Below are 25,390 nucleotides of genomic sequence, written 5' to 3'. Positions count from 1 at the left end.
GCCACGTGCCATGTTTTCCAACTCCTTAATGGCCCTTTGTTTCCTCCTTTTTATTTGCATGGTATTTTGCTTGGTACATGTTTGTAATAGACTTATATATTGGCATCCTCATCACCATTATTCTATTATTAGAAGCTGTGCATGACCGAGAGCTTTTGTTTATTTAATTCCAGGAGGTGTATTATGCCTTAAAGGCAGTTTTGCCTTTAAGGCTGGACCTGTTTTTAAGGGCATGGTTTGCAGTCGAGCGTGGCAGTAATCTCTTAACTTGTGGAAAGTGATTTATGCTCCTGTGGCTAGATGGCATTGTGTAACACTGCATTTAAAAGAAGTGCAGGGGCTGCCTGTGAAACACAAGTGAAGCTCCGGGCAGTGGCCGCTGGCGTCGCTGTTTCAACAGTAGTGTACCTGTGTTTCTGTGTTGTTGGACGTGTTGTCAGATAATTATGTGTGTAGGGTTTGTGTAATCTCGTCCAGTACTTATTGTCATCATTAGACTGATGAGTTCACATGATGCCTCAACGTGTTGCAGTTTTGCGGGAACTCCACCACGGCAGCACGTCATGCGTCTCACACAGGTTGTTGTTATGAGTGTTGCAAGTGTCACTGTCAAATTTAATTAAGACTGTTTTTAGACCCTTACCACGGAGAAAAATCCTTTTATTTTATTGATTTATTGAACTTTTTTAACTTAAGTTGTTTTAACTCACCTTACGTTTGCAGAATCTTCTAATATTTAAGCAGCTACAGTCAATATTATTTAGTGCGAAAGGTACAACTTACAGGGAATTGTGACTTTGATCATGTGACTCTTTTAGCTATTTTTTGGGTTATATGCTTATTTGTTGTTTATTGCCTTGTGCACTATTATCATTGAGTGGCTGCTGTTTAGACATACAGGGAAATATCCGGAGGTGCTTTATGTGAAATGCTATTTACAGTGAGCAAATCAGTGAATGTTCCCGAGAATGATCCAATAATTTCATATTTTTTTTTTTTAATGTTCTTCTGTAATCTCCACAAATATAACAGCACAGACGTTGAATTCAGATTCACAGTGAGTTTACCATGTTTGGGCATGTACTACAAGCACGGTGCCAAGAGGAAGTTTGCTCTCTCATAAAGGGGAGTTATATGTCACTGGTTTCTATTGTAATGAATTAATGCCCAGGGTGAATATTTTCTTGTTGTTGCAACCAAATGTCCAATAATAATAATAAAAAAAAAACGTGTTAAACAAATCAACAAAACTCATTGTACCTTGGTCTGAGGCATTTAACTTTGGGGACAGGCTGATCACAACATAGTGAACATCCTGCTTGTATCAAGTTACAGCTACTCCATTTGAGATGAATTTGAGTTGACTCACTAAGTTATGTTGAGTGATTTGATAGCAGGGGTATTTTTAAACTGAGGGGTTTTATTTCAGGAAACATGAATGTGGGAGTTTACAACTCAAAGCAATTGGAGCACAAAGTTATTATTTCATCTAAATTGCATTCCATTTCTCTGATAATCAAACTGATTTAAGGGGCATTATTGGTGCCAGTCGTGAAAGAAATGTAAAAGGACCAGGTACCACACTTAGAAACAGACAGTGACAGGTGACAAGTCGTTTTAGAAAGCTCCACCCCCCAATATTTAAAACATGTCTTTTCACTGGGTTGATTTGACTCTGTCCTTGGCTCTGCCCCATTCCACTGCTCAGTCAGTATAATATAAATAAGAGAACCTCCTCATCATCCAGCAAATCTGCAGGTCCTGCCAGCCAAGCCTCACCTGAACCTACCACACAGCCCCATAAAGAAACAAGACAAAAGAGAGAAGGAAGAAACAGATAAGGCAAAATACAAGAGCCTGTTCAATTAGAGGAGGAGGGGAGGAAGAAGAAGAAGAAGAAGAAGAAGAAGAAGAAGTCCCTACTGCTGAGTGAAGATGATCCGGTGGACTGCTCTGTTTATGTCTTCCTGTTGTTTGGCTCTGAGTGGAGCTGCAGCAGCAAGCACGAGACTGGAGAGGATAGAAACATGTGGCACCAGGTGTTCACAGGTAAATACAGCATCTGACACACACACACACACAACACTTGCACTCTGGTCATCACTGAGCTACTCTTCCAGTAAAACACTTTGGTTGACAACATTTTCTTCTGGTGGATCAGTGCGATAAACACTTCAGCAGCAGCCACTTTTACATTTTGGTCTTTCACTGCTTTGAAATGTATGGTTCTGATACCTATTTACTGTTTTTTCCTGGTTTTATGCAGCACATAAACTATATCATTATTTGATTAGTATTAGGACCAACACTTAATGCTGTTTCCCCTCATTATGTAGATTATTGTTTTTACTTTTATGTAAAAGGGACAGACCCAATTGAGAACTACACAGCAATGTTGCTTTTTAATGTGCGATAATAATAATAATAAAAAAGATGAATTTCTTCTGCTGCTAACTCCAACAAAACAAATGCAGTCATCAGTATTTACAGTTTCTGATGAGATAATTCTCACGTTTCCCCTTGGCATGAATCCGTTTAAATGAGGATACAAGCACTAAAGTTGTAAAACAAATTCCGGACACTGTATGACTCACCTGTTTGCTCATGTATATCCTGTGAAGGTCAGAATACATGGAGCGCTGGGAGCATATAATGTGTACAGTACAAGCTCAGCTGATCGTATACAGTCTCTGAGCTCTCAAGGTGAGCAGGAAACTGCATCAGAAGCTGCTCTACAAAGTAGACAGACGGAAATGGATATAGATATATAGATATATGTATATATGCAGTAACAGGAGGGAACAATGAGCATATAAAATGTTCACTTTGACCCCTTTGTTAAGAATGACTTTATTAAGAGAGAACAATTAAAGGGCATTCCACCACGTCTCTTTCTTCTCGCAGGGCCTTCACTGCAAGTCCAAGCCAGATTGTGAGTACAGACAAGTGAGGCTGCCAACACATTTACACCTGTGGTTATTTTTAAGCATCACAGAGACTTCCATCGTTGTTATTTATCTCCGTCTGTAGATCTGTTTACTCCCACGTGTCAGATGCCTCCCAAGGGTCTAAACACGTCCTCTGTGTTCCACAACATCAGCCTGTCCACAGTCATGAGGTGTGAGGGGAGACAGAGGTGCTCCCTGCATCTCAGAATCAATACTCTGTTACAACTTAATGGTATGTATACGCTCTGTGGATCTGTGCTTTATCATGTTCATATTAGATTCATATGATGCCAGCACAGCAGAGGCTGATGGGAGTGCTGTGAGGTGTCCAGATATTTATATAAATATATATATATATATATAAAACATATACACATAGAACATATACACATAGAGGAAACACCTGTCTAGATTTGAATGCATTTACACTGCAGACCCTTGTTTCTCTTCTCCTCTGGTCGAGATGTTTTTGAGAGGGGTAGAGGGGCTTTTTAGGTCTGGTAACATTGGGCATTTACTTTACTTTACTCTGCTGGCAACCTGTGTGCCAAAGTGCTACGAGTTGTGTATGATTATGTCTGGTGCTTCGGTTTGTTGCGCCAACCACTGCTACCTACGCAAACAAATGAAAATAAAACCGTGAATAAACAAGCTGCGTCGTTATCAGTGAAGTCCGTATATCACTTTAAAATGTTTCAATCTCTGACACATCGTGGTCATTTTATGACTATTGCCTCACAGGAATATGGAAGTCATGTTATACAATGTATTGTTGCTTTTCTGTGGAAACTGATGATCACACCCACAAGTTACTTGCTTAATAAGGAAGTTTGAAATGCAGCTTTTTGGGGTCAAGCCACATGGGACCTAGATAGATAGAGACATTTAAAAGCATTTGCCTATTTACCAGTGAAGGAAGTCTAATTTAGGAAAACCGCCCACTTTACATGATTTAAACTTCTTCTTTTACATTTTGAATATGTCAATTGACATTTTGTCTTCCTGATTCTGCATGCAGCTGATCAGATATGGTCAGCACTCATCAATCTGACACACACACACGCAGAGGTTTGCACTCCTATCCTTTTAAGGACACTGTTTTGACTTTCACTCATTTGGACAGTCTTAAACAATGGCTAATCCTAACCTTAACCTTACCACAATTCAAATCAAATCTCTAAACTTGAGGTGTTCAGCCCCCATTAGGACCAGATTTTGGTCTTCGTGCAGACGATTGGTCCTGACAAGATTAGTGGGTTTTTTTTGCCAGAAAATGTCCTGAAAGAAGGAGCAAATACAAGTACATACACAGTCTGGTTTTCCATCATTTATGTCCCCATAAGGAAGACAAGTGCCCATAATGTGACTGTGTTTGGGTCCCCACAACAGGAGTAAAACCTGGAACACACACACACACACACAAGGTCACAACCTCTATGGATGTATCCGGGTTTTGAGGGGGGAAATCCCTCAGCTCTTTTTTTATCTTTAGTCCAATGAAATTGAACATATTCTGCTTCCTGCATGGCACCAAAACCAGAGTCCACACCCAGGGTAACGCATGAGTATTTGTCAAACAGTAACAGTCACTGTTACTGTTTGACAACCGTTTTCTGACCATGCTACATTTTCCCAACAGAATCCATCCAGGGCGTGTCTGTTTGCACCGCCACTGCAGGGATGATGGTTAACTGTCGCATCTTTAGGTTTTCAAGATCGTCAAGACAAAGAATGTCTGGACTGCAGGTACAATTTCACACAGCTACGATTTCTCAAAACTGGATGAAGTGAATCATGTTTTTATGCTGTGAGCTGACATTTTTGTTTGTTTTTCCCTGGAAGGTGGAAGTTGAAAATGATTGCGCTTCCCTTTCCCCAAGCCAACAAGTGCAAGTATTGGTCAAAACTGTGCCGAGCTACTGTGGCCTAACGTGGACGGGATCGTACAGCGCTCCAGGCAAGAACACGGCACGCGTATTTGCACAGACAGACGCACACTCACTCGTAGGCAAATGATGGACGACAAACAGGAAATGGGCCAGAAAAGGCGGGGGAGTTTAATGGCTCCTTTTTAAACGGTCGACCCAAATAAAACCACAAACCAATTATTATGATTGACTCATGTTATGATGACTTACACTGTAGTACTACACTGTGTTGTTTATGTAGAAATGACACAATCTATACCACATTCATCCCCCTTTGCACACACCCCCCCCCTTCTTGATATCATTTTAATATTTGTAAAATCTTTCCACAGAGTGTGTCAGTGAAGATTTGAGAAGACATGTCCCTGAATGTATCAGTGAGTATAGTTTTTTCTTAACTAAATTAAATGAAGAGACCTACACCATGTCATCAGTTGCTTTTTATTTCATTTTTAATATCTGTTAATGCAGTTTAGAGGCTCGGACAAGCACACAGGTTTATAATCGTTGCTGGTGTGCATCTCTTTCAGCCGGCACGCTGTTATATGACATAAACCCAGAGAGGAAGGAGCTCAGAGTGGGTGTAGCAGACATGCTCGAGGGTCACAACTACCACCTGCGTCTGTGCTACAAGGATTTCCTCTGCTTTGGCACAGAGGCGAAGGCACTGGTTAGTAACGCTGTTTATTAGAAACCAAGCTCACAGTCACATGTTGTATTTGAAAACACACAATGTGTGAGATGCATGAAACAACGGGATCGTCAGATGTGCAGTACATAGTTACATAACGCTTTCAACCTTGCACACAGGAGACGATGGGTAAAGAAATATCATTGATGGGGTGACTTTGTGAATAGTGGAATTCCTTGGTATGAAATTAAGATTAAAAAAACATCTTCACATTAAATAGACATCGTAAAGTATCATCATAAACGCCATTTTTTTTTGGTAATCACTGAATGATTTAGTTGATGGTTGACTTGGTGATCTTACGTCCAGTTCAGTTTTCCTCACTTACTGATTAACTTGCTTTAACTACAACTTACTACAAAGTAAAGCAAAGGAGGGCTGCACTGCCACGTTCAATGATGGTTATAAAACTCAGAGATGAGTTCTAGATAAGTTACTCATCTAGAAACCTGTCTCTCAGTGACTGCCACGTGACTCGAGTATCACCAGGAACCTACTTGTTTACCTTGCAGATAACAAAGGAGAACCCTGTGAAGAGTGCCGTTCTCCCCTACTCAAGACCTTTGCCCTGTCTCTGCATTGAGGTAGAGTTTCCGTCAATACTCCTTTCAAACACTTAAAACTGCAGTGCGTAGCTTGTATATAAGAAAAATTCAAACCTTTGTCAAATGAGTGCAACAGTGCAGGTGAAGCCACGCCGCTCCACGCGACTCTCTCTGTGTTTCTAAGCGTCCAAGATCCGAGATGGAGGCGACATTGCTTATAAAGCAAGACAGTTGTGAACAGGTCGGGGTATGACTAGAAACACAAAAAGAAGTGCCCACAGAAAGTTTCTGTGTTTAAGGACTTTTTAAGGTTTTGTGCCTTATCTCGCAGACTTGCTTTTACCCTATGAACCCTCGCTAAGCCTTGCTTAGACCAGAACTTTCCAGCATTACGCCGTTTATAGAACAGCCTGCCGGAGAACCTGAGGACCGCAGAGAATGTTGACGTTTTTAAAAGCAGGCAAAGCAAGACCCACCTTTTAAATTTGACTTTTAACTAATGTCTCAGTTTTATATTTTGTTTTTTTTAAAATAAAAATCCAAAATGGTGGCTGCATCACGGGGTCCATGCACCTTACAGCGGCGGTGTTGGCTCTTTGCTGCTCGGCCAATCCAGTGAACATATAAAGAGCCTTCAGTGCCAAGTTTAACTTTTCCATTTGTCCATTTTTTACGCTCTAAACGGTTTTAATTATGATGAATGTTCCTGACCTAACCATGGTTGCATCATTTCTGTTCATAAAGACCAAACGGAGGGGAAAACAAATCCCTAAATGTTACGCACTGCAGCTTTAAGATCTGTGTAATAGTTGATGTGAAAAAAAAAAAAATTCCACTTTTAATACTCGTTAATACGCTCGTCACAGGGATGGTCAGCTGTGGTGGACGCCCTGAGAGTCCAGGTCTGCCCGTTCAAAGACCGTGAGTCACCAGAAGCTCCTCAGTAAATCGAGCATGTGTCGTAGTATTTCAAAAACCAACACAGGTGATATGAAAGATTGTGACTCCACCTCCATTCAGGTCTTGAGGAACTGTGGTTTGGGATCACCTTTGACCCACTGGAGGAGACACTGTCTTGGGAGCTGCGCTGCCCAGTTCCGACTGTGGTCTCGCTGTGTCTGAAGGAAGACGATGGCGTCTGCGTGGATCTGCCTCACGCCTCCCAGAACGTTAGCAGAGGAAAGGTACACGCCTCTACGCAAACACTCTGTGTGTTTTCACTTTGAATCAAAGCACAAGATGTGACAGACACGATAGGATTCAGATCATGATGCATAGAAGGGATTTTTCAGAAACCATACCACGAGATTGGTCTCACATTAGTCACTGCCTTAGAAAAAAATACTCACCCTTGTGACACTGCCAGGGGTGTGATGACAGCCATGTGTCAGCAATTTTAGCAATTCATAATCTATTTTGGGGACATCATTTTTTGGTGACTCATTGATTAGAATGTGGCTTGCGACATTAGCTGTTATGATGATGATGGGATTTTTTCTTTGCCCCCAATATTTTTGCGTACGTGTGTGTGCATGGGTGTGCGTGTGTGTGTGTGTGTGTGTTGTGTTACAACAATGAAGTAAATCACAGCTTATCTTGGAGTCTTGGGGAATCACTTTGAAACCTGACCCGGGGCCATGTGATGGAGAGGAATTCTCTTTCGTGACAACTCCCAGTGACGCAGATGTCTTCCATCTGATAGCTAAACAAAAAAACAAACAAATGAGTGTATTGTTAATGACGTCAGATTAAAATGAAAAAAATGTAGACATCCTTTGGAGAAGTCTTATTTAACATGTTTTGATAGATGTATTTGATTAATCTTTTGCTTTTCAGGTTGCTTTCAGTGAAGTGGATCCACACCCTCAGTTGTGCATAAAGGTGACTATCACTTTTCCCTCCCTTTGGCTACTTTTAGTGTTACAGATTATATCTTTACTAACATTATAGGCTTGTTTCTTCCTGTTGTGGTAACAGCACAGCAGCTGTTTTACCGTTTCAAGTGTTTCCTGTATGTAAAAAATCAGTGACATCTAATGGTGAGGCTGCAGATTGTAACAAAACAGAGGACTCCTCCACTCACTCACTCACTCACTGTGCTGGCCTTTGCATACCAGAAAATACGTTGAATCTCCTCAGTTATTCATTTATTTATTTATTTAGATAGATTCCAATTCAAACCACAAAATGAACATTGAAGCTACTTTATGCACCGATTTTAAACAGCGATTCAAGCGTTCACTTTATGGCTCAATGCCATTTTTTATTTTCTCCCCCACCTCTCCTCTGTCCCCCACTTTTCGCTTTCACCCCAACCGTTCTAGGCAGATGGAGTTGTTTTTCCCCCCCCTCTCCACTGATGCCTAGTGTTTACAGCATTATAGAGAAAAAAAGAAACCCAATGCGATGAGCAAAGGTTTTTGCCTTGCGTAAGTCGAGATTTGGCGCTATACTTGTACATACCATAAACTGGTCTAGCAGCATTCCAAGCATTCTACAGACAAGTGCTTAATAATGCGTAAAATCCACAATTGCAGTACAACAATGCAATTGACAATGACTTTTTTTTTTTTTTTTTTTTTAATGATAATATGTTTACTCTGCAGCTAAACTTGTCACATCTTGCTCTGATGATGTTCTTGAAGCGGTGTCCCATTTCATAGGGCTAGACTTTAACCACTACCTCTTGTTATGGTTAATACATGAGTAATAGGAATAAGCCTTAGTGCTTACACTCACTATATCACTATATTCTTTATACAACTGTAAATGTTCTATCCTCTGCAGTTCACTGTAGGCACTCAGTCCTGGACCAGGTGCCCTTTTGCTGCTGGAAGTTTTCAAGGTATCACCTTTTTTTTTTATTTTTAATACACGACACGGTACAATCTGATTATCACAGCGCTACATTAGATTAGCGTGGCACCATTTAACACTGACAGTCATTTACCCGTGTAGAAGATAATGAAAATCTCTAGTGTTGTAGAATTGCTAATTTTAATGACAGATCTTCAATCATTTCCAGTGTGGGATGTGGTTTCGCCGAGACGGCCGGGTCACGAAGGAGTGAAGCTGCGGTCAAAGGTCAATGCTGCCTTTCTTGTAGGCTGGTGTGCAAAGTCTGCCGAGTGCCACATCACCAAAACACACACCGTGCACGCGGTAGGTACTGTCGAGAGAAAACGCCATCTGCAGTTATAAACAAAGTAATCGGGCGTAATTGCATTCATAGTAACCACAGGACATCTGTCAGCATACCAGCAATGCAAAATGTGCAAGGACATGTTTTTGGAATATAGCAGGAAGTCTCTGATTAAGGTGTGACCTTACTCTGTAATTCTTATTTAATCTTTTATCAGTGTTGTGAGTCGCTACTTGGCAGATGGCGTACAATCTAAACAGAATCCATGGAAACATCAACAATATTGTGTTTGTTTTTTGTAGGAGAAAAATACACCTGTTGCTTTAAACATGAAAGAGGAACTATGTGACTCCTGTGTCCAGGTATGTTTATATTGTTCAAATCTCCATTGAGGTAAACTGCGTGCTGCTTGAAAATGACTCTGAATCTGTATTTGGACAGGTGAAGAGGCTGGATGTGAAGTATGGGGCTACAGTTATTCACTGTACTGAGCAATGCAGTAAGTATTTTTTTTGTGTGTGTTTTGTTGACCGGCTCTGATTTTTACCTCTTTTTTCTACTACCTTACTTTTTTCTTTCATGGTTTGAAACGGTAACAGAGCTCGTCTACAACGTCATCCAACATCTCAGTGGATATTAATTACAAATGTGATTTGAAATTGAAACCATGTGTAAACGTAAGGACTGAGAAGAAAGTGAAGATTACGTCTTTGTTGCACTGTGCAACTTCTTCTGAGAACAAATGTGAACACAATTGATGCTGCTTTTAAAGACCCCATAAACTGACATGTTTCATTCTTTTTGAAATGACTATAGGTTTATAGGGAATGGTTCAGAAATGATTTGGAATATTGCTGACAGTCAGATCAGATGAATGATGCAACTATTTCTGTTCATGATGAGCTTAGTTCTATGCAAAGATGATGAAATCCACACAACAATGCCTCTTTAACACATCACGTAACACATAAAATCTCACTTTCTTTTACTCTGCTGCCACTTTTCATGTTAAATCATTCATATAAGTCATATGTCATCCATCAGTCTTTACACCGTCAAAATTCTCTTTCCAGAAAACATTTTACCTCTCAGCCGGAACATCCCCAGTCAGACCTTGTGGGATTGGACGTGGGTCATTGTGCCTGCAGGCGTTTGCCTCTCTGGTATCATAATTGTCGTACTGGTTCTCCATTTCATATTAACTGGTAGGTACAATGTTACACCATCACTCAGGTCTGTAGTTTTGTCTTATTCACTGACATTTTACAATTTTAGCAGCAAAGGTCAGTCAGCTCACTCTTTACCAAAGGTTATAATGTACATTTAAAGGTCAATATGTAACATTTACAAACATACTCAAAAGTATGTTTGTATAAAGGTGTCACCTACATTTAAAAAAAAAAAAAAAAAAAAGAAAGGTTTTGTTTTGGTGCCATGTTTTTACAGCAGGTCAAACATTATACACATTATACTGTGCTCCGGTTATGAAGGAAGCACTGAACTAATCCTTATAATTAACTGATTCTAATGACTCAGTACACCAGTAAAAACTATTTTGCGCTTCACTAGTTTGAGCATTTGTGACGCATATAAAACAACGTCATGGCAGTTTTGTGCGGCCGTGCTATGACGACACCGCACGCATTGAGGAGAGGTGCTTAAGTAATGGAAAATTATTCCAAACCTAACCGTATAATGGAAAGGTGGCTTTTCTGTATGTTTGTGTTCTGTATCAATGGAAGGCCACTTTGCTTGATTGATTGTAAAAACACAAAAACAAAAACATGCTTGCTGTACATATATATATTTGCAGATTTGCAAACATTAATATTTGATTCATCCCAGTATGGTACCATAACTAATATGTTTACAACTGTAACTGAGGAAGTTATTTGTGTAGATTAGTTTTTAATCACACAATGGACTGGATATGGACTTTAATCTTGACCTTCTCTTTGAGTGTATGTATGTTTACAGTAACTAAAACGTCAGATGGGTTTCATGGTTGTATTAGTCCAATATGCAGAATGATTTGAATGAAAACCCACAAGTGAATGAATCTATTTCCTCATGTGTTCCTGTCGTGTTTTATTTCAGTGCATCAGAGGAGGAAACAAAAAAGAACTGGAAATGAAAAGCAAATAGGTAAGGTCATCACCTTTGACATGCCATGTCTTTAATGTAGCAGGTTTTACTTAAGACTTTTACTAACACTCTGTCGTTGTGTTGTTGCAGATCCTGCTCTTGACTGTGTGGTCCCTGCATTACAAAGTCATCCCCACAGAGGGATCCTCGTACCTGATTCCCCACAGTGTGGCAACACAGAGAAGGCAAATTTAATCTCAGAATAACCTGAGCTGCAGTCAAAAGCAAGACTTTATACATGCAGTGTGAAGCTGTAAAGACATTCAAACTAAACTATTTCTCTGTTGAATGCATTGCACAATGCAGAGATGGATTTTTGGAACATCAGCATGTGTGTGTTATTGTGTACGAGCCAGTTATTACATGTGTGCATCAGCTGTTTATTATGTATAGTGTGATGTCTGTTAGGGTGAAAGTTACTGTGTATATTGTCATTTCATTAAGTTATGTTATATTCAATTATGTTTACAGCTAAAACTTCATTGTTGTTCATTTTAAATGTCCAGTGTGTAACATTTAGGAGGGATTTATTGGAAGAAGTTGAATATACTCCCCTATAAGTATGTTTGTATTGGCGTATAATTGCTTTAAAATAAAACTAGTTTGGTTTTAATGGCCTTAGAATAAGCCTTTATATGTACGACTTAAATAGAGAAATAGCAGAAGCTTACAATAGTTCCATGGTCCATTATTTACTAATTCATAAATCAGACAATTGCATCAGTCCGTTTGACACCCAGTGCTGTTAATGACTTTTGTGTTGTACAGAATGCGAGAAGTCTGTTTTTGTCCACACCTTACATGGGCCCCGACAGGCAAAAGGTCTTTTGGTATTTGAACTGAACCGCTTTTGAGAAATGAGCTGTTAGCTCACATTCCCCCATGACTATGTTTCCATACTTGTTCAGACAAGCAAACGCTACTGTTTGTTGTGTTCCTTTGAGCTTGTCTCATTTCTTGGCAAGCATCAGATACACAGCATGCCTTAGATGGGAAATGTGAGCACCTCTTACTAGACTGCAAAACAACAAACATTTGTTTTTGTGGAAACACTTGATGCATCACACATGATAAAGTGATATAAATCAATATCAATATTTCTATATTATCAATGGATAAAAATCAACTGTAGAGACTGCCGATCATTAGAAGGACACAGATGTTTCAATATCTTTATTTTTTTGTCTGGGGTTATTCTCATTAGCAGATCTGATAAAGTTGGACCTAGAGGCTAAGATTAATGCTATCATTGATTTGTATCTGTTCTTGTCAGCTGTGAGGTGATATATCTGTCAGAAAAATCTAATTTAAAATGAGTTCATTGAGTAAGTACGAGTAAATTTATATTTGCTTTTCATGCTTCAATCAATTTTTAAACGATTGAGCTATGAAATGTCTATTTTCCTCTTTGCATGTACATGCTAATAACAAAACATTTTTTAAATGTGCGGGCCCTCGCAGCCACTGTACTGCAAGCAGGTGGCGCTGTGGTCTTGACTTTTCCAGTCAAAAGTGTCCTGTCTCATCAGTTTTGAGCAGATCGGTCAATGCATGGCAGAGTTACCCTGCACTTCCTGTTTCGCGGCAAAACAGCAGCTAAATTAGATGGCTGACTTCCTGTTGGGTGAAGTTCTCGTGCACAGATGTGTTCAGGGACTCTTGCCTCTTGTGTCATGTATGACCCTTCGAGCAGATCGGTCAATGCATGGCAAAGTTACAGGGCGCTTCTGGTTTTGTGGCGAGACCTTTGGATAACTTAATTGACAAACTGATGTTTTTCTAAAATGATACGATTATCGTGCTCGAGACGAGTTCGTTCATTTACGATATGTGCAAATTGCCAAGATGGATGCCAAATTCACTACCTGTTGAGTTGAGGTCATGGTCCCAATAGACCTTTTGTTCATTTTGGGCTGTAGCATGTTTCCACCAAGTTTTATGAAATTTGGTGGAACTTAGTTTTGACTGTGTCCTACCGGGTTTCACCTTTGGGGGCAATACTGAGCACAATTTTGCGAAATCTTTGGCCATTTCTTATTTGTGTGCCACTTTTCGTCCATTTTCACCAACTTTTAGTGCCTCAAAAATGTGATCCTTTCAGGATTCATGAATAAATAAAAATCCAGGAAATCCAATAGGTCCTCGCACCACTGTGTAAGGGCTCGGTCCATAATGATAATTCGGACATGATATGCTTTTAACGATAGAAGCAATAACTGAATTGCACTTGTCTTTCCCGCCTTAAACCAAAATTGAATGACGTGTCTTGAGACCTTAACCCCATGTCATATTTCCAGATTCAATGCACATCACAGGTCAGTCAGTCTGAAATAAAGTATTTTTTAAGCTTTGCCGTCTCAATTTTCACTAAGCTAGTTCTTTAAGGAAATAAAACTGAGCCAAGATGAAGTGTCTCAAAAAACCCCACAAAAAAACAGAACATCCAATACTTTTTGAGGTAAATACTATCAAGATTCTGGGAGCAGAAAACTGTTTTTAAGAATGTTTTTAGTTAGATTTTCCCATCACCCCTTTGTGTTGTTTTGATGCCTGGAATGAGGAAAAGCTTAATCTCTTCACACTATCTCCTACTTCCTGTTAGTCAACTCTTCTCTGCACTACTTTCCTGTCCTCCTCCTCTTCTTTTATGTTGTGGAATGATTTCTGTACATACAGTTTATTCAAATGACGTTTCAAGACAAGGACACCATTCCCGTAAGAGAACAGTGGAGTGTCTGTGCAGACTCTTGCACAGGAAGCGTGCAAATTGTTTATGTACAAACCGGGCAGTGATGAGGCATTTGCACACCAGGAACTTGTTACTGTAAAAGTCTTTATGGGTCAAACCTGTAACCGGGTCGCGATAATACCTATTTCCCTGTCAGATTAGTTTTGAATGTGCCTTTGAACAGCATGTAAAACATCCGCTGTGAGTAAAACGGGAGGCAATGAGCACTTTCAAATCACTTCACGGGAACAGGAATGGAAAAGCTCCAGAGATCTCACATGCAAGGACTATAAATACACCACAGGACAAAGCATGTGTTCATGTTGCTGCACATACAAGGAAAGCTTCCTCATACATGCCTTAATTCCTCTTGCATGAATCATCATGTGTGATCTGGGAAAATATAAGTGGCTTTGTCATTGCTAACCATAATATAGTCATATAGGAAATAATCAAATACAATGCCCATCTGATTACTGTAAAAAAAAATAATAAAAAATAAAATATCTTTGTAATCCACGTTGACAAAGCAAAACAAAGGCTGATATCAGGTGGCACTTTAACCCAGAAGTGACCTGGCACAAAACAAATGTTGGTAAAGGTTCCCAAATGGCTTGTTCCTTAGTCATCGTTACTCAAGTTTTCTCTCTTGGCTTGTGTGGTGTAACACGTACAAAGTTATTACCTGTAAACCAGCCACCAGCCCATAAATGGTTTGAAAACATTGTGGCCCCACTGTCCAGTTAACCCAATCACTCGGGGGCTAATGAATGGATTTATCTCAAAGGACTAAGACGGAACAATTGAGGAGTGATTTATCTTGCTGGATCTTTGATTGAAATCCAGATTAAACCACAGCTTTCTTTCTTTTAGCATCGAACGCCTGTAAAAAAACATTTGTTATCTTAAATGGAAACGCTCGACTATTCCGATATGAAGCTCATCGATTCACAAATTCCCGCACACCGCAGAAGAGAGGTTGTCACTATTTAGATTTGTCAAATTCTATTGTGATTAGAATTTTACATTGTGCATACAGTGCTGTGGATAAGTCTTGGACCTGGAGTGGAACCCCAGTGAATGTTACAGATTTAGACATCTGTGTCATTATACACACATCATACTATACGTTTGCTATTAAGACTAACTTTCAGTTATATCATTCCAATCCACATGCCACTGATCACACAATTTTTAAAAGCAACAAAGCTTCAGGTGCCCCAAGACTTTTGCACAGTACGGTACATTTAAATATTGCCTGTCTTTACATAAAAAGTGGAGATTAAGATCCACAAAGTGCCCACATTTTTAACACAACTGTAGAATTCTACCTCCTATCGATGCTTTGCATGCTCTTTCTTTGAAGAGCTCAGTCAGACACACCTCGCAATTCTCTCTCGTTAATCCCATGTTACCGATCACACCAACAATGGCTCTGTTCAGTTCATGTAGGTCAAGACCGTGTGATGGTACTAACCCATCATTTTCACACTGTGATGGCGCCGGAGCATTTTTGAATCATGGATTGACCTGCTGTATTTCCTGTAGATTTTCTCTGGTGTCATTAGCTGAACACAGTAGATGCATTGAGCCTACGTTGGTGACAATAACATATAAATATGTGTTTGGCTCTTTCAAGAGCATATATTCTAAATCTGGGCGGCCAAATAAAGAAATAAATCTGGGCAAAAACCCTGATGCAAGCATGTGAGTGTCTGACTGAGGGACTTTTGTGCACTGATGTTACCCAACTACATGATACTACTTTTGATATCATTCACTTTGAAAAACCAGACATTTTTTCCTCACCAGTCACAACATAATTTATCAGGGAAATTTTGACGTGTTTTTTTTTTCCCCCCCAGATGAGAGGCTTCAAAACCATGTGTGACTCAGCCTTTTCACCCGGGTTCTATTATCAACAAACACAATAACAGGCGGCAGATTCCAGGCGCTACTTGGACTCCATCAAAGGGAGTGTACATGTTCATACCTGGTGGCACAAGACTTGACCTCGCCCATTAAACTCACATTTAATTAAAAGTGGAATCTAAATGTCCGGAGTGTGAAGATATCATAATTACACTTCAGCTAATTGTGTAAATTGTTGTTTTTCATGACCCCAGAACGTGCCTCTCAAGTTGAACACAATGGAAAACTAATAAATATGTAATTAAAATAAGCTTTCAGAAGAAACCTGAAACTGATTTTACTTGTCTGATATCAGACAGGGAGTTCCACAAATGAGGGACCTGTACCTTAAACTGAAACCTGAAGATTGCAGATTATATTTGGTCTTGTGAGGGACTAACATGTCTTTTATGTAAGAAGGATCCTTGCCTTGTTCAGCCTTAAAAAACATGAATAACTATTATTAAAAGTGTAAGATGTGTGTTTTTAATGTATGCCCCATGAAAACATCTTTGTTTTTTTGACAAAGTGAGAAGTTTTTAATAGGAATGTAGCTGTAATACATTGTTAAAGGAATACCGATTAGCATTTAGCTAAACAGTGTCCGCCATCTTTGCCATCTCAAGGCCATCTCAAGGTTGCTAACAGTTACGCCGTAACTGTTAGCAACCTTTTTGAGACCGAGAGCTACCTAAAGGTTAGAGAATAATATGGAGGGCTACCATATTAACATTTTATGCAGTTTACCATTTAAATGATAAATATTATGCATTCAATTGCATACACATTAATTCCAGTGCTTACTCCTAATGATTATCACAGTTTTTATAAACAATATCAAGGACATTTTACTCAGTGATCATATGGATACATACAAGTGAGGTGAAGTGAAATGAGCCCGCGGGCACCTCGTTGGCTGCTCGCGGGCTACCAGGTGCCCGCGGGCACCACGTTGGTGACCACTGAGTTACGCTAACAGGACCAAGTGTCACTGGTGAGCACGTAACAAAGAAAAGATATCAAGATATTTCTCGACTTAGAGGAAGCTGAGGTTGGAAAGCTCAGTTTTTCAAAAATACTACCCCTATTCTAGTAACACAAAGCTATTCCTTTAACTGACAGCAGCACATGTTGGAAAGGCAGTTCATTGTCCACTCTGTTAAATACTTGGTGAACAGTGCCATCTAGAGGCCTTTCCAGGAAACACAACTTCATCTGCAGCGCCAACTCGCCTGATATTATTTACCATCATATTTGGATCAGTATGGAAGAGGCTATGGCACAGTCATTCAAGAGACTGGGTCTGGAGTCACATATGGCTTGCTGCAGATTCTTATTTATTTATGTATTTTAAGACCCCAAATAACATTTTCTTTTTGCAGATTTATTAAATAACACAAGCATATTATGAGGCTGCGATTCAAACATCTGGAAATAGCTCACACCCCATCTAGATGATACAACACACAACATAACACAATTTGTATTGAATGAATGGGTAGCAACTTTGACACCTCTTAGCAGGAAACATCAGATCACATCTGTTCAGTTTAGGTAAACTATTCCTTTTTATACATGTTAAACTGTTTAAATATTTTGTTGGTTTATTTTATTTTATATGTTGTTTATTTTATGTACATATTATATTATATACTATTGTTTTTTGAACATGTAAATTGAAAGATGTTGTGTGTCAATGCTGTGGAATGGCCATCTGCCTTTGTTTTCTTTTGTCTGTTTTGTTTTTACATGTTCGAAACAAACAAAAGATCAGGATAGCGTGACAGTGAACTAGCGTGCACACTGGAACTGGAAGCTAAATGGAACTAAGCCATCATTAGCTGATTATTTACACCTGTGTTTTTACACCTCTTGCCTTTAATTATTTAATTATGTACACCTGTCTAAATGTTTGCTAATTGCTTTTTGTCACAGTGACTAATTAAATATAACTACAGTGTTACATTCCATTCCATTCCATTCCATTACATGTCATTTAGCAGACGGTTTCATCCAAAGCGACTGACAATAAGTGCATTTCAACATTTGGTTACAAGCGTTTGAGTGTTAGTGGTCATAGAGTCCACAAGATGGCAGCATTCACTAAGGCTCTTGCTTGTCTGCACATAGACAAGCAAGAAAAAAAAGTGTTAGGTTCAATCAGAGGAAAATATTAGAGTCACAAACAGATAATAGAACTGAGACAATCTGGTGAACAAAGCTAACACAGTGATACAGTTACAAAAGGAAACATTGTCCAGATAATTTTCTGCTTGTAATTTTGTTTGCCAACTTTAATTCTGTTCAGCGAGCTCCTCATCATTTAAAAAAGTAGTTTCCTGCAATGTCTTTGGATAATCTCTACAAAATAATGTGTTCCCAAACAGGTGCAGTTTGGAGAAAGAGCTTCATACAAAGAAGTAAAAAGCACATCATCCTGAAGCTCCGTTTCAGTGTATTTAGTAAATATGGAAGCAAAATACAATACAAGTGTTGAATCTGTGTTGAATAATATGAACATGATGTCACGCTATTGGCTCGACTGCTTAGTGACAGGGATGAAAATACCAGTTTCAGAGCCAGCAGCTATTTTTAGTGGAGTCTGACTTCAAAACAAACAAAACGAAAGAACAAAAACAACAACACTGGAGTCATTTCTAAATTAGCAGTGACACCAAGAATGAGTTATGGGCCTCAGGTAAAAACACAAACATGCCTCTTTCTTCTTTCGTCTGTCAGTCTGTCTGTCCCTCTCCGTCCCTAAGCCCCACACAGTCAAAGAATGACAAACACAGAGGCCAGAGACAACAGACAGGGATGAGCTAATCCTTGTTGTGTGGAATTCCAGACATTCCGTTGGGGTGTTGTTCCCTGACAGGCTAATCGGTGAGAGCCAACGCAGCACTCGCGCCGGGGCTTTGCGCAAAGGCAAACAAACAGGGGCCTTTTAGCGCTGCAGAGGGTCTAAATCTGATGTCAAACTGGCACACGTACACACACAGGTATGTATGTGAAAAGACACATATTTAGACACACACACACACACACACACACACACACACACACACGGTGAGTGGGAGTTGGGGTTAGTGGGACAAAGGTGAAAGGTTCAAGGTTGAAAAAAGTGACACTCAAACCTTTGCTTCTTGACCTCAAAGAAAACTCTATCTGGTTAAGCCTTCTCCTCCATCTGCGCTCACATTTTCAAGTGACACATGACAAATGCATGACCCCCCCCCATCTTTCCTTCAGCCCCAAAGGAGAGGAGATGAGAGGAGAGGAGAGGAGAGGAGTGCAGGAGGATGGGACACACACGTTGAAAAATGAGGAGATAAAGAGATAAGCAGAGGAGGAAGAGGGGACTGTAAAATGGGGCGACAGATGCCGAGGTGATGAACCTTTTGTGGATGAGCAGGTGAAAGAGGGCAATTGTCACACTAAGGGCCCCCGGAAAGGAACGTCGAGCTTATCAAACAGATGAGGGGAGACGAGTGAGAGGGAGGGAGACCCTCTCAAATAAAAGTACAGTACACGTCGGTAGGTCCTGTTGACAAGAAAAGGAAAAGCTCCCCTCGCGCACACAGAGGCCTCTTTGTTTCTTTGTGAGTCATTCTAGAAAGGGCACAGCTGTAAACAGTCGAGATCAGTCCATTAGACCCTGAGGTGCCGGAGCTCCAGTGTTCACTGTGTATCCGGAAAGGAACGGCAAGCTTGAGTCATCAATAAACAGAACAGTGAGATGAGTGTGTGTGTGTGTGTGTGTGTGTGTTGGGGGGGGTAATGGCAGGCGAGAGGAGTGCAGGGTTTAGAGGGATAATGGTGCAGAGTAGCACGGGGCAATGATCTCATGCCTCTCCCAGCAAACAAGGCCTTTTCCATGGGCTCCTATCTCTCTGTCACCCTTATGCTGTCTCTCCAACTCCCTCCCTTTCTCTCCCACACTGGTAACTCATTCTGATGTCTCTCTCTCTCTCTCTCTCTGCTCAGTGTTTATACTGGAGAGAAATACTTTGTGGTGGTGGTGGTGGTGGTGGTGGTGATTCTTTCCACCCCTCGCCTCCCTGTAAATGCCTCATTTTTAAAGTGAGTGGAATATCTATCCCTCCCCATGACACAAGCGTATCATCGACCAACATAATCAAACCTGACCTTTGCAATTTCTTTCTCTCTCGCCTGCTTTTCAATTAGCAGACACTCGCTGCTCGTTTTCAACAAGACTTGAGGCAAATCATCAGGGATCGCACCGCAAATGCCGGGTCACTGATAGTGCGGCAATAAAAGACTGCACGTGGCCAAAGGACACCACAGCCTGCTGACCCCAGCGGGAGTCACCAGGGTCGGCTGACCTGTGACCACGGCACGCGCCAGGCTTCCGCCCCCCCCCGCCCGCCATTCTTCTTGTGTTTGTTGCCACGTTAAAGCCATGTGAGGACACACGCACAATCGGCTCTACCAGCCCCCAACACACACATACACACTCTTCAGAGTCCATCTGTTGGAAGGCAACCTGTGACCCTTGACATTTCAATAGATGAGGTCAGGCCACGTGCCGATTGGCCAGCTGTGTAGATTCCACACGCTGTGTGCCTGTATTTTGTTTCGTTTTTGTGTGTGTGTGTTCGGCACAAGAAGGGGAACTGGAGTCTCAGTACAGTACTCTAAAGACAAACAAAAGTTGGACAGAAAGAGCTCACGCAGCATAAATGTCGCAGAAAGGTTTAAATGTGGGATCACGCGATGACCGGGGACGGTACATGTTTACCATTTTTGCCAGGAGAGCCAAAAATGACTCCAGCACAAAACCACAACTCGCCGTTTTCAACATGCGACAGTTTTTGTTCATGCCGCGCGTTTTGTTGTCCTTCATCTGAAAACAGTCTGTGTCATGCAATACCATCAGACCTGACTGAGGGAGCCTTTAAATGTATACAGCGCAGGGGCAGGTGGGCCCAAACGGACACATGACAGCTGTTTTTTTGAAGCTCTCTTAGTGTTTTCATGTTTTTTGTCACACTTCTATACATATCTATATATATATAGATATGTATATATATATGTGTATGTGTGTATATATGTATATACAGTATGTATATACACATATATGTGTATATATATATACACAAATATGTAAATATTTGTATATATATATGTATATATATGTATATATATATATATACATATATATGCCCCCGTCCTCTTTTCAGGAGTGTTCATAGGTTGAGCCTCACTCCCTTTCAAAACAAAGGGAGAATTAGTGATACAGATTTTGTGTAATTACTTTACACATTCCAAATATATACAGTACATGTGCACGACACACATATATATATATATATATATATATATATATATATATATATAATTAATATTGTTACCCAAGCACGTCTCACAGGAGGAGTTCATAGTCACTCATCGTGTGCGAACAGGCTCTCAGGGTGTGGAGTCACAAGTCAGTGTACCATCAAAAATGATGCAGGTGTTATTTTAGGGGGAAACTGTCGTATAATCTTGCTTTAATTGGGACCGGTTGGCCCATTCTGAACAGTAAACTGATATTCCTTTCAGGGCACTTACTGTGAAAATAAATGACAGCGTTTGAATGTGATTATTCACTGATGAGTGCACACAAGACGAAATTTAATTCACCTCCGGTGTTGTGTAACAGTGGTTAGATTCGAGTTAGATATCACAAAATTAAACAAAAAACTGTCTACACGGATAAATACCGCGAGAGATGAGAGAGTGATATTATCAGATTTTTTCTCTATGTTTTCGTTCGGGTGAACTGACCCTGAACTCAGTCGCCATTCTTTGTGGTCACACGTGCAGATCTATCCCATTGTGTTTTGATTATGAAATTAAACAAAGAAGTGTGTGATTCAACGTGACTGGAGCGGCGCACACGCGCGTGTGTGTGTGTGAGTGTCTGTCAGCCTCTTTGATCCTGCCGAGATGTCTTTGTTATGGAGTGAAACCTCATCTTCTGTCTTCACTGCGAGAGCGGGGACCGGCTGAAATAGAAGAATAACATGAAAACAAAAGTGCAGAAGCTGTTTTTTTCTGCCGGGGTTGATAGAGGGTATGCATGCCTTGTGTCTATGTGTGTGTGTGTGTGTGTGTGTGAACTGATTGACTCCCAACTGTTTGATAAGCAGAGAGGGTGGGGGTGGAGGTAGAAAAGGCCTGTGGGTGGATCAGTGCCAGGCTTTTCCTGCAGTTCTGCAGTTCCATAAGCTCCCCACTTGTCAGTTTTGGCTCGATCACTTTTTTGCTGTTTTGTGTGTGTATATATGTATATACAGTATATATATATATACATATATGTATATATACATATATACATATATGTATATATATATATACTGTATATGTATATGTATACATGCTTATATTTAGTATTTGTTACCTCTTTAGGACATACATAAACATTGACCTTGTCAGAACCAGTAGACCTCATGGTCCTAATGAGGAACTGGTTTAGTTTAGGGCTAAGATATGAATTGTGACTAGGTTAAGATTAGGGATAACTGTGGCACTGGAACTGGCTTGACATCAGAGGGACCTAACACCCCCCCGCCCCGCCCCACCCTGTGCAGAATGGTATTTGTTAGGACAGGCCTTTATCAGATCACAGTCATACTCACCAGGATCAATCAAATAATAATAATGTGTGTGATGAGAGGGGAGTGGAATGGGAAAAGAAGAAGGGAAGAAAAAAATAAATAATATTAAAAAAAAAGTCAGACGTCTACAGTGTATAAGTGTATTGAAACGCCCTTCATTAGGGGAAGGGGGTGGGCGGGAAGTAGGGAGTGATTCTGTTTTTATTATGTGAAGCACTTTGTGCAACATATGTATTGTATGAAAAGTATTCTATAAATAAAGTTTGATTGATTGATTGATGGATCTTGTGGTCTCAATACATTAGGAAGGATTTTAATGAAGTTTTCTTGCAAAGTAGGTTTAGTCCAATGAAGAAACTATTCGATTTTTGTGACATAGTACCCACCGATATACACTTTTTTTTTTAATGTTGACACTTAATTAGTATTTGCAAATCTGTAGCATGTACGAATTGTTTGAAGACAAACTTAAAATATGTGAACCTATAGTCTGACTTCACTTGTTTGTTTTCCTGCAGACGATCTCTTGACTCAGCTTGGGCCGCAGCCAACATTCCAGTCTGAAGTTAGTGTATGAGGATATACAATACTGTACTGGCAGAACGCCCTGCTTGATATACCACACCCTACAGTTACACTGCTGCAGTGCTGGGGAGGCAGCAGATGAACCCATTAGCCTTTATCAGAATCCGAAAAAAAAGCTTTACTCTTACTAAACACACAGTTAGGAGAGAGGAAAACTATTTAAAAGAAAAGATATACTAATGCAAAGGTATATATAGATAAACAAATGTGCACTGCTGGGACTGTGTCTGTACAAACACGGATTTTCTTCTCCTCTCTTCTTCAGTGGTTTAACTATTTATTTTCTCTTTTCTCTTTTTATTCAGTGAATGAATTGTCCACCAGTTCATCGTCAGGTGAAAACCTGTATATACGTAAGCTAGTAAGCTATTTGTTGATGCAGGTGCAAGTTGAATTTATATGTGTGTAAAAAGTGGTGCATCTACAATCTGGTCAAACATCATCTAAAATTCATCAAAATTTTTATACTTTTTTAAAGTGGTCTTCCATCTATTGCATAGTCGTTATAGATGATGTATGTTTTTGATTTCACCTCATCAAGCAGTGCTTTTCCGGACAGCACGCCACTACAGGAACGCTTCTCGTTCATCGCAGCGTGTCCATATGGCTGGCGTATATTTCAGCCTGCGACCTCTCACAGATAGAGCTCCTTTGGGAATTTCCCTTGCAATAAAAAATCCCCCCAACCTTACACACTACATTATCCCCCCCTCCACATCTTTATTATTATTGTCACCTTGGGGGCCACATTTGGCCCTTCTCATCCCAGCGGATCAAAATGCTACAACTTGTACAATTCATTGTGATGAAAGTATGAATCCTGAGATATCCCTGCATACATTATGAATGATTCTGTTACTGGACCGTAAGTGTGAATCAGCTGGCAGCCACGTATGGCTTAAACCCATGGTTCCCACCCAACTGGATAATCAAAATTCAACATTTAATTAAAACACATTTTTGGTCCACATTTACAGTCTCGGGGACAGATGGAAATGAGCTCAGCGAGCCATAATCTGGTACAAAGCATATTTTCCTCCATGCTTAAAGCTGCTGTACATGGTCCCTGTTCAATAAACTAAACAAACTAAGCTACATTTATTAGCTATTCATTATCAAGTGCTGATACATCTCTGAAAATACAACCTACAACTGCTGTTTATTCTTGTAAATCAATTACTTTATTCTTTTGGTGCTTACCTGTGACACAAGCAAAGGGGGCTTCCGAGAAAAAAGATTTGGGGGAACCACTGGTTTTAAACAAACCTCATTTCAAATGGTGGAAGTCCTGTCAGTGCAATCTCTGATGCCCCCCTCTTGGGGAAAGCTCTCAGCGTGTATGTCCGAGTGGCCCTGAGGGTGAATGCCCTTTAATTATATGACAATACCCAGGGGGGCACAGGGCTGGCCTATTAATGCCACAGCACTGATGGACTGTTGGTAATCGCCACTGTGGGGAGGAGAGGTGGGGGTTTGGGGCTTGGGAGCAGCTGAGGTCACACTCGGCTAACAATTTCGTCAGAGAGATGCTGAGGCGGCATTTTCACCAGAGCTAAACATGTTCTACATCAGCAGGCGCTCAGCTGACATCATTCCCATTTTTTAAATTTTGCCATTCCAGATTAACAAGGTGAAAAAACACCTGATGCACGTCTGTCACACTCTGCATCCCAATTAAGGAAATAGGGTATGGAGGTCTGTGTATCATCACATGTGCGTGCGCATGCACTTTATGTTATGTATCATTTATCATTTCAAATGCACTCATGATGGATAGAAAAACATCATTGAAGCAGCAGCTTTCTGTGTCAGCCCTGACCTCTGTACACAATGTAATACTAAAGTTCATTTTTTTCTCTTCTATTACTTTTTGGGAACAGTAACCAATTTCTTTTCTTTTTTTTTTACATAAGTCTTTTTATTATATTGTTATCATTCTGCAGTTGGAAGGGCAACATTTTCAAAGCATTTTCAGACCAATCTGTGGCAACAAACAACTAAGGATGAACGGCCACTCTGTAATGAGACATACACACACACACACACGCACATACGTACGCTGGTGGACAACCTATTTTAAGGCTGATACACAATTCATCTGATTGTCAATCACGAACCACCTCGGCCTGTCTCCCTCTGCTGCC

General features: G+C 40.3%; 1 protein-coding gene across 1 annotated transcript; it reads left to right on the top strand.

Moving 5' to 3' along the window:
• The first annotated feature begins 1,263 nt into the window (after positions 1-1,263).
• il17rel (interleukin 17 receptor E-like) lies at positions 1,264-13,715 on the top strand. Its single transcript, XM_058625350.1, has 18 exons — positions 1,264-2,049; positions 2,905-2,932; positions 3,031-3,180; positions 4,588-4,694; positions 4,791-4,905; positions 5,209-5,253; positions 5,407-5,546; positions 6,080-6,151; positions 6,979-7,033; positions 7,133-7,296; positions 7,949-7,993; positions 8,900-8,957; positions 9,138-9,274; positions 9,557-9,616; positions 9,696-9,753; positions 10,328-10,459; positions 11,352-11,399; positions 11,490-13,715. Exons 1-18 carry the CDS (start codon positions 1,936-1,938, stop codon positions 11,603-11,605), a joined length of 1,644 nt encoding a protein of 547 aa, XP_058481333.1. The 5' UTR covers positions 1,264-1,935; the 3' UTR covers positions 11,606-13,715.
• The last annotated feature ends 11,675 nt before the right edge of the window (positions 13,716-25,390 follow it).

Source organism: Solea solea, chromosome 3 (genome assembly GCF_958295425.1).
Source record: "Solea solea chromosome 3, fSolSol10.1, whole genome shotgun sequence".
Taxonomy (NCBI): Eukaryota; Metazoa; Chordata; class Actinopteri; order Pleuronectiformes; family Soleidae; genus Solea; species Solea solea.
Note: the sequence above shows the minus strand (reverse complement) of the source record. Positions and strands in the feature narration are given on the sequence as shown.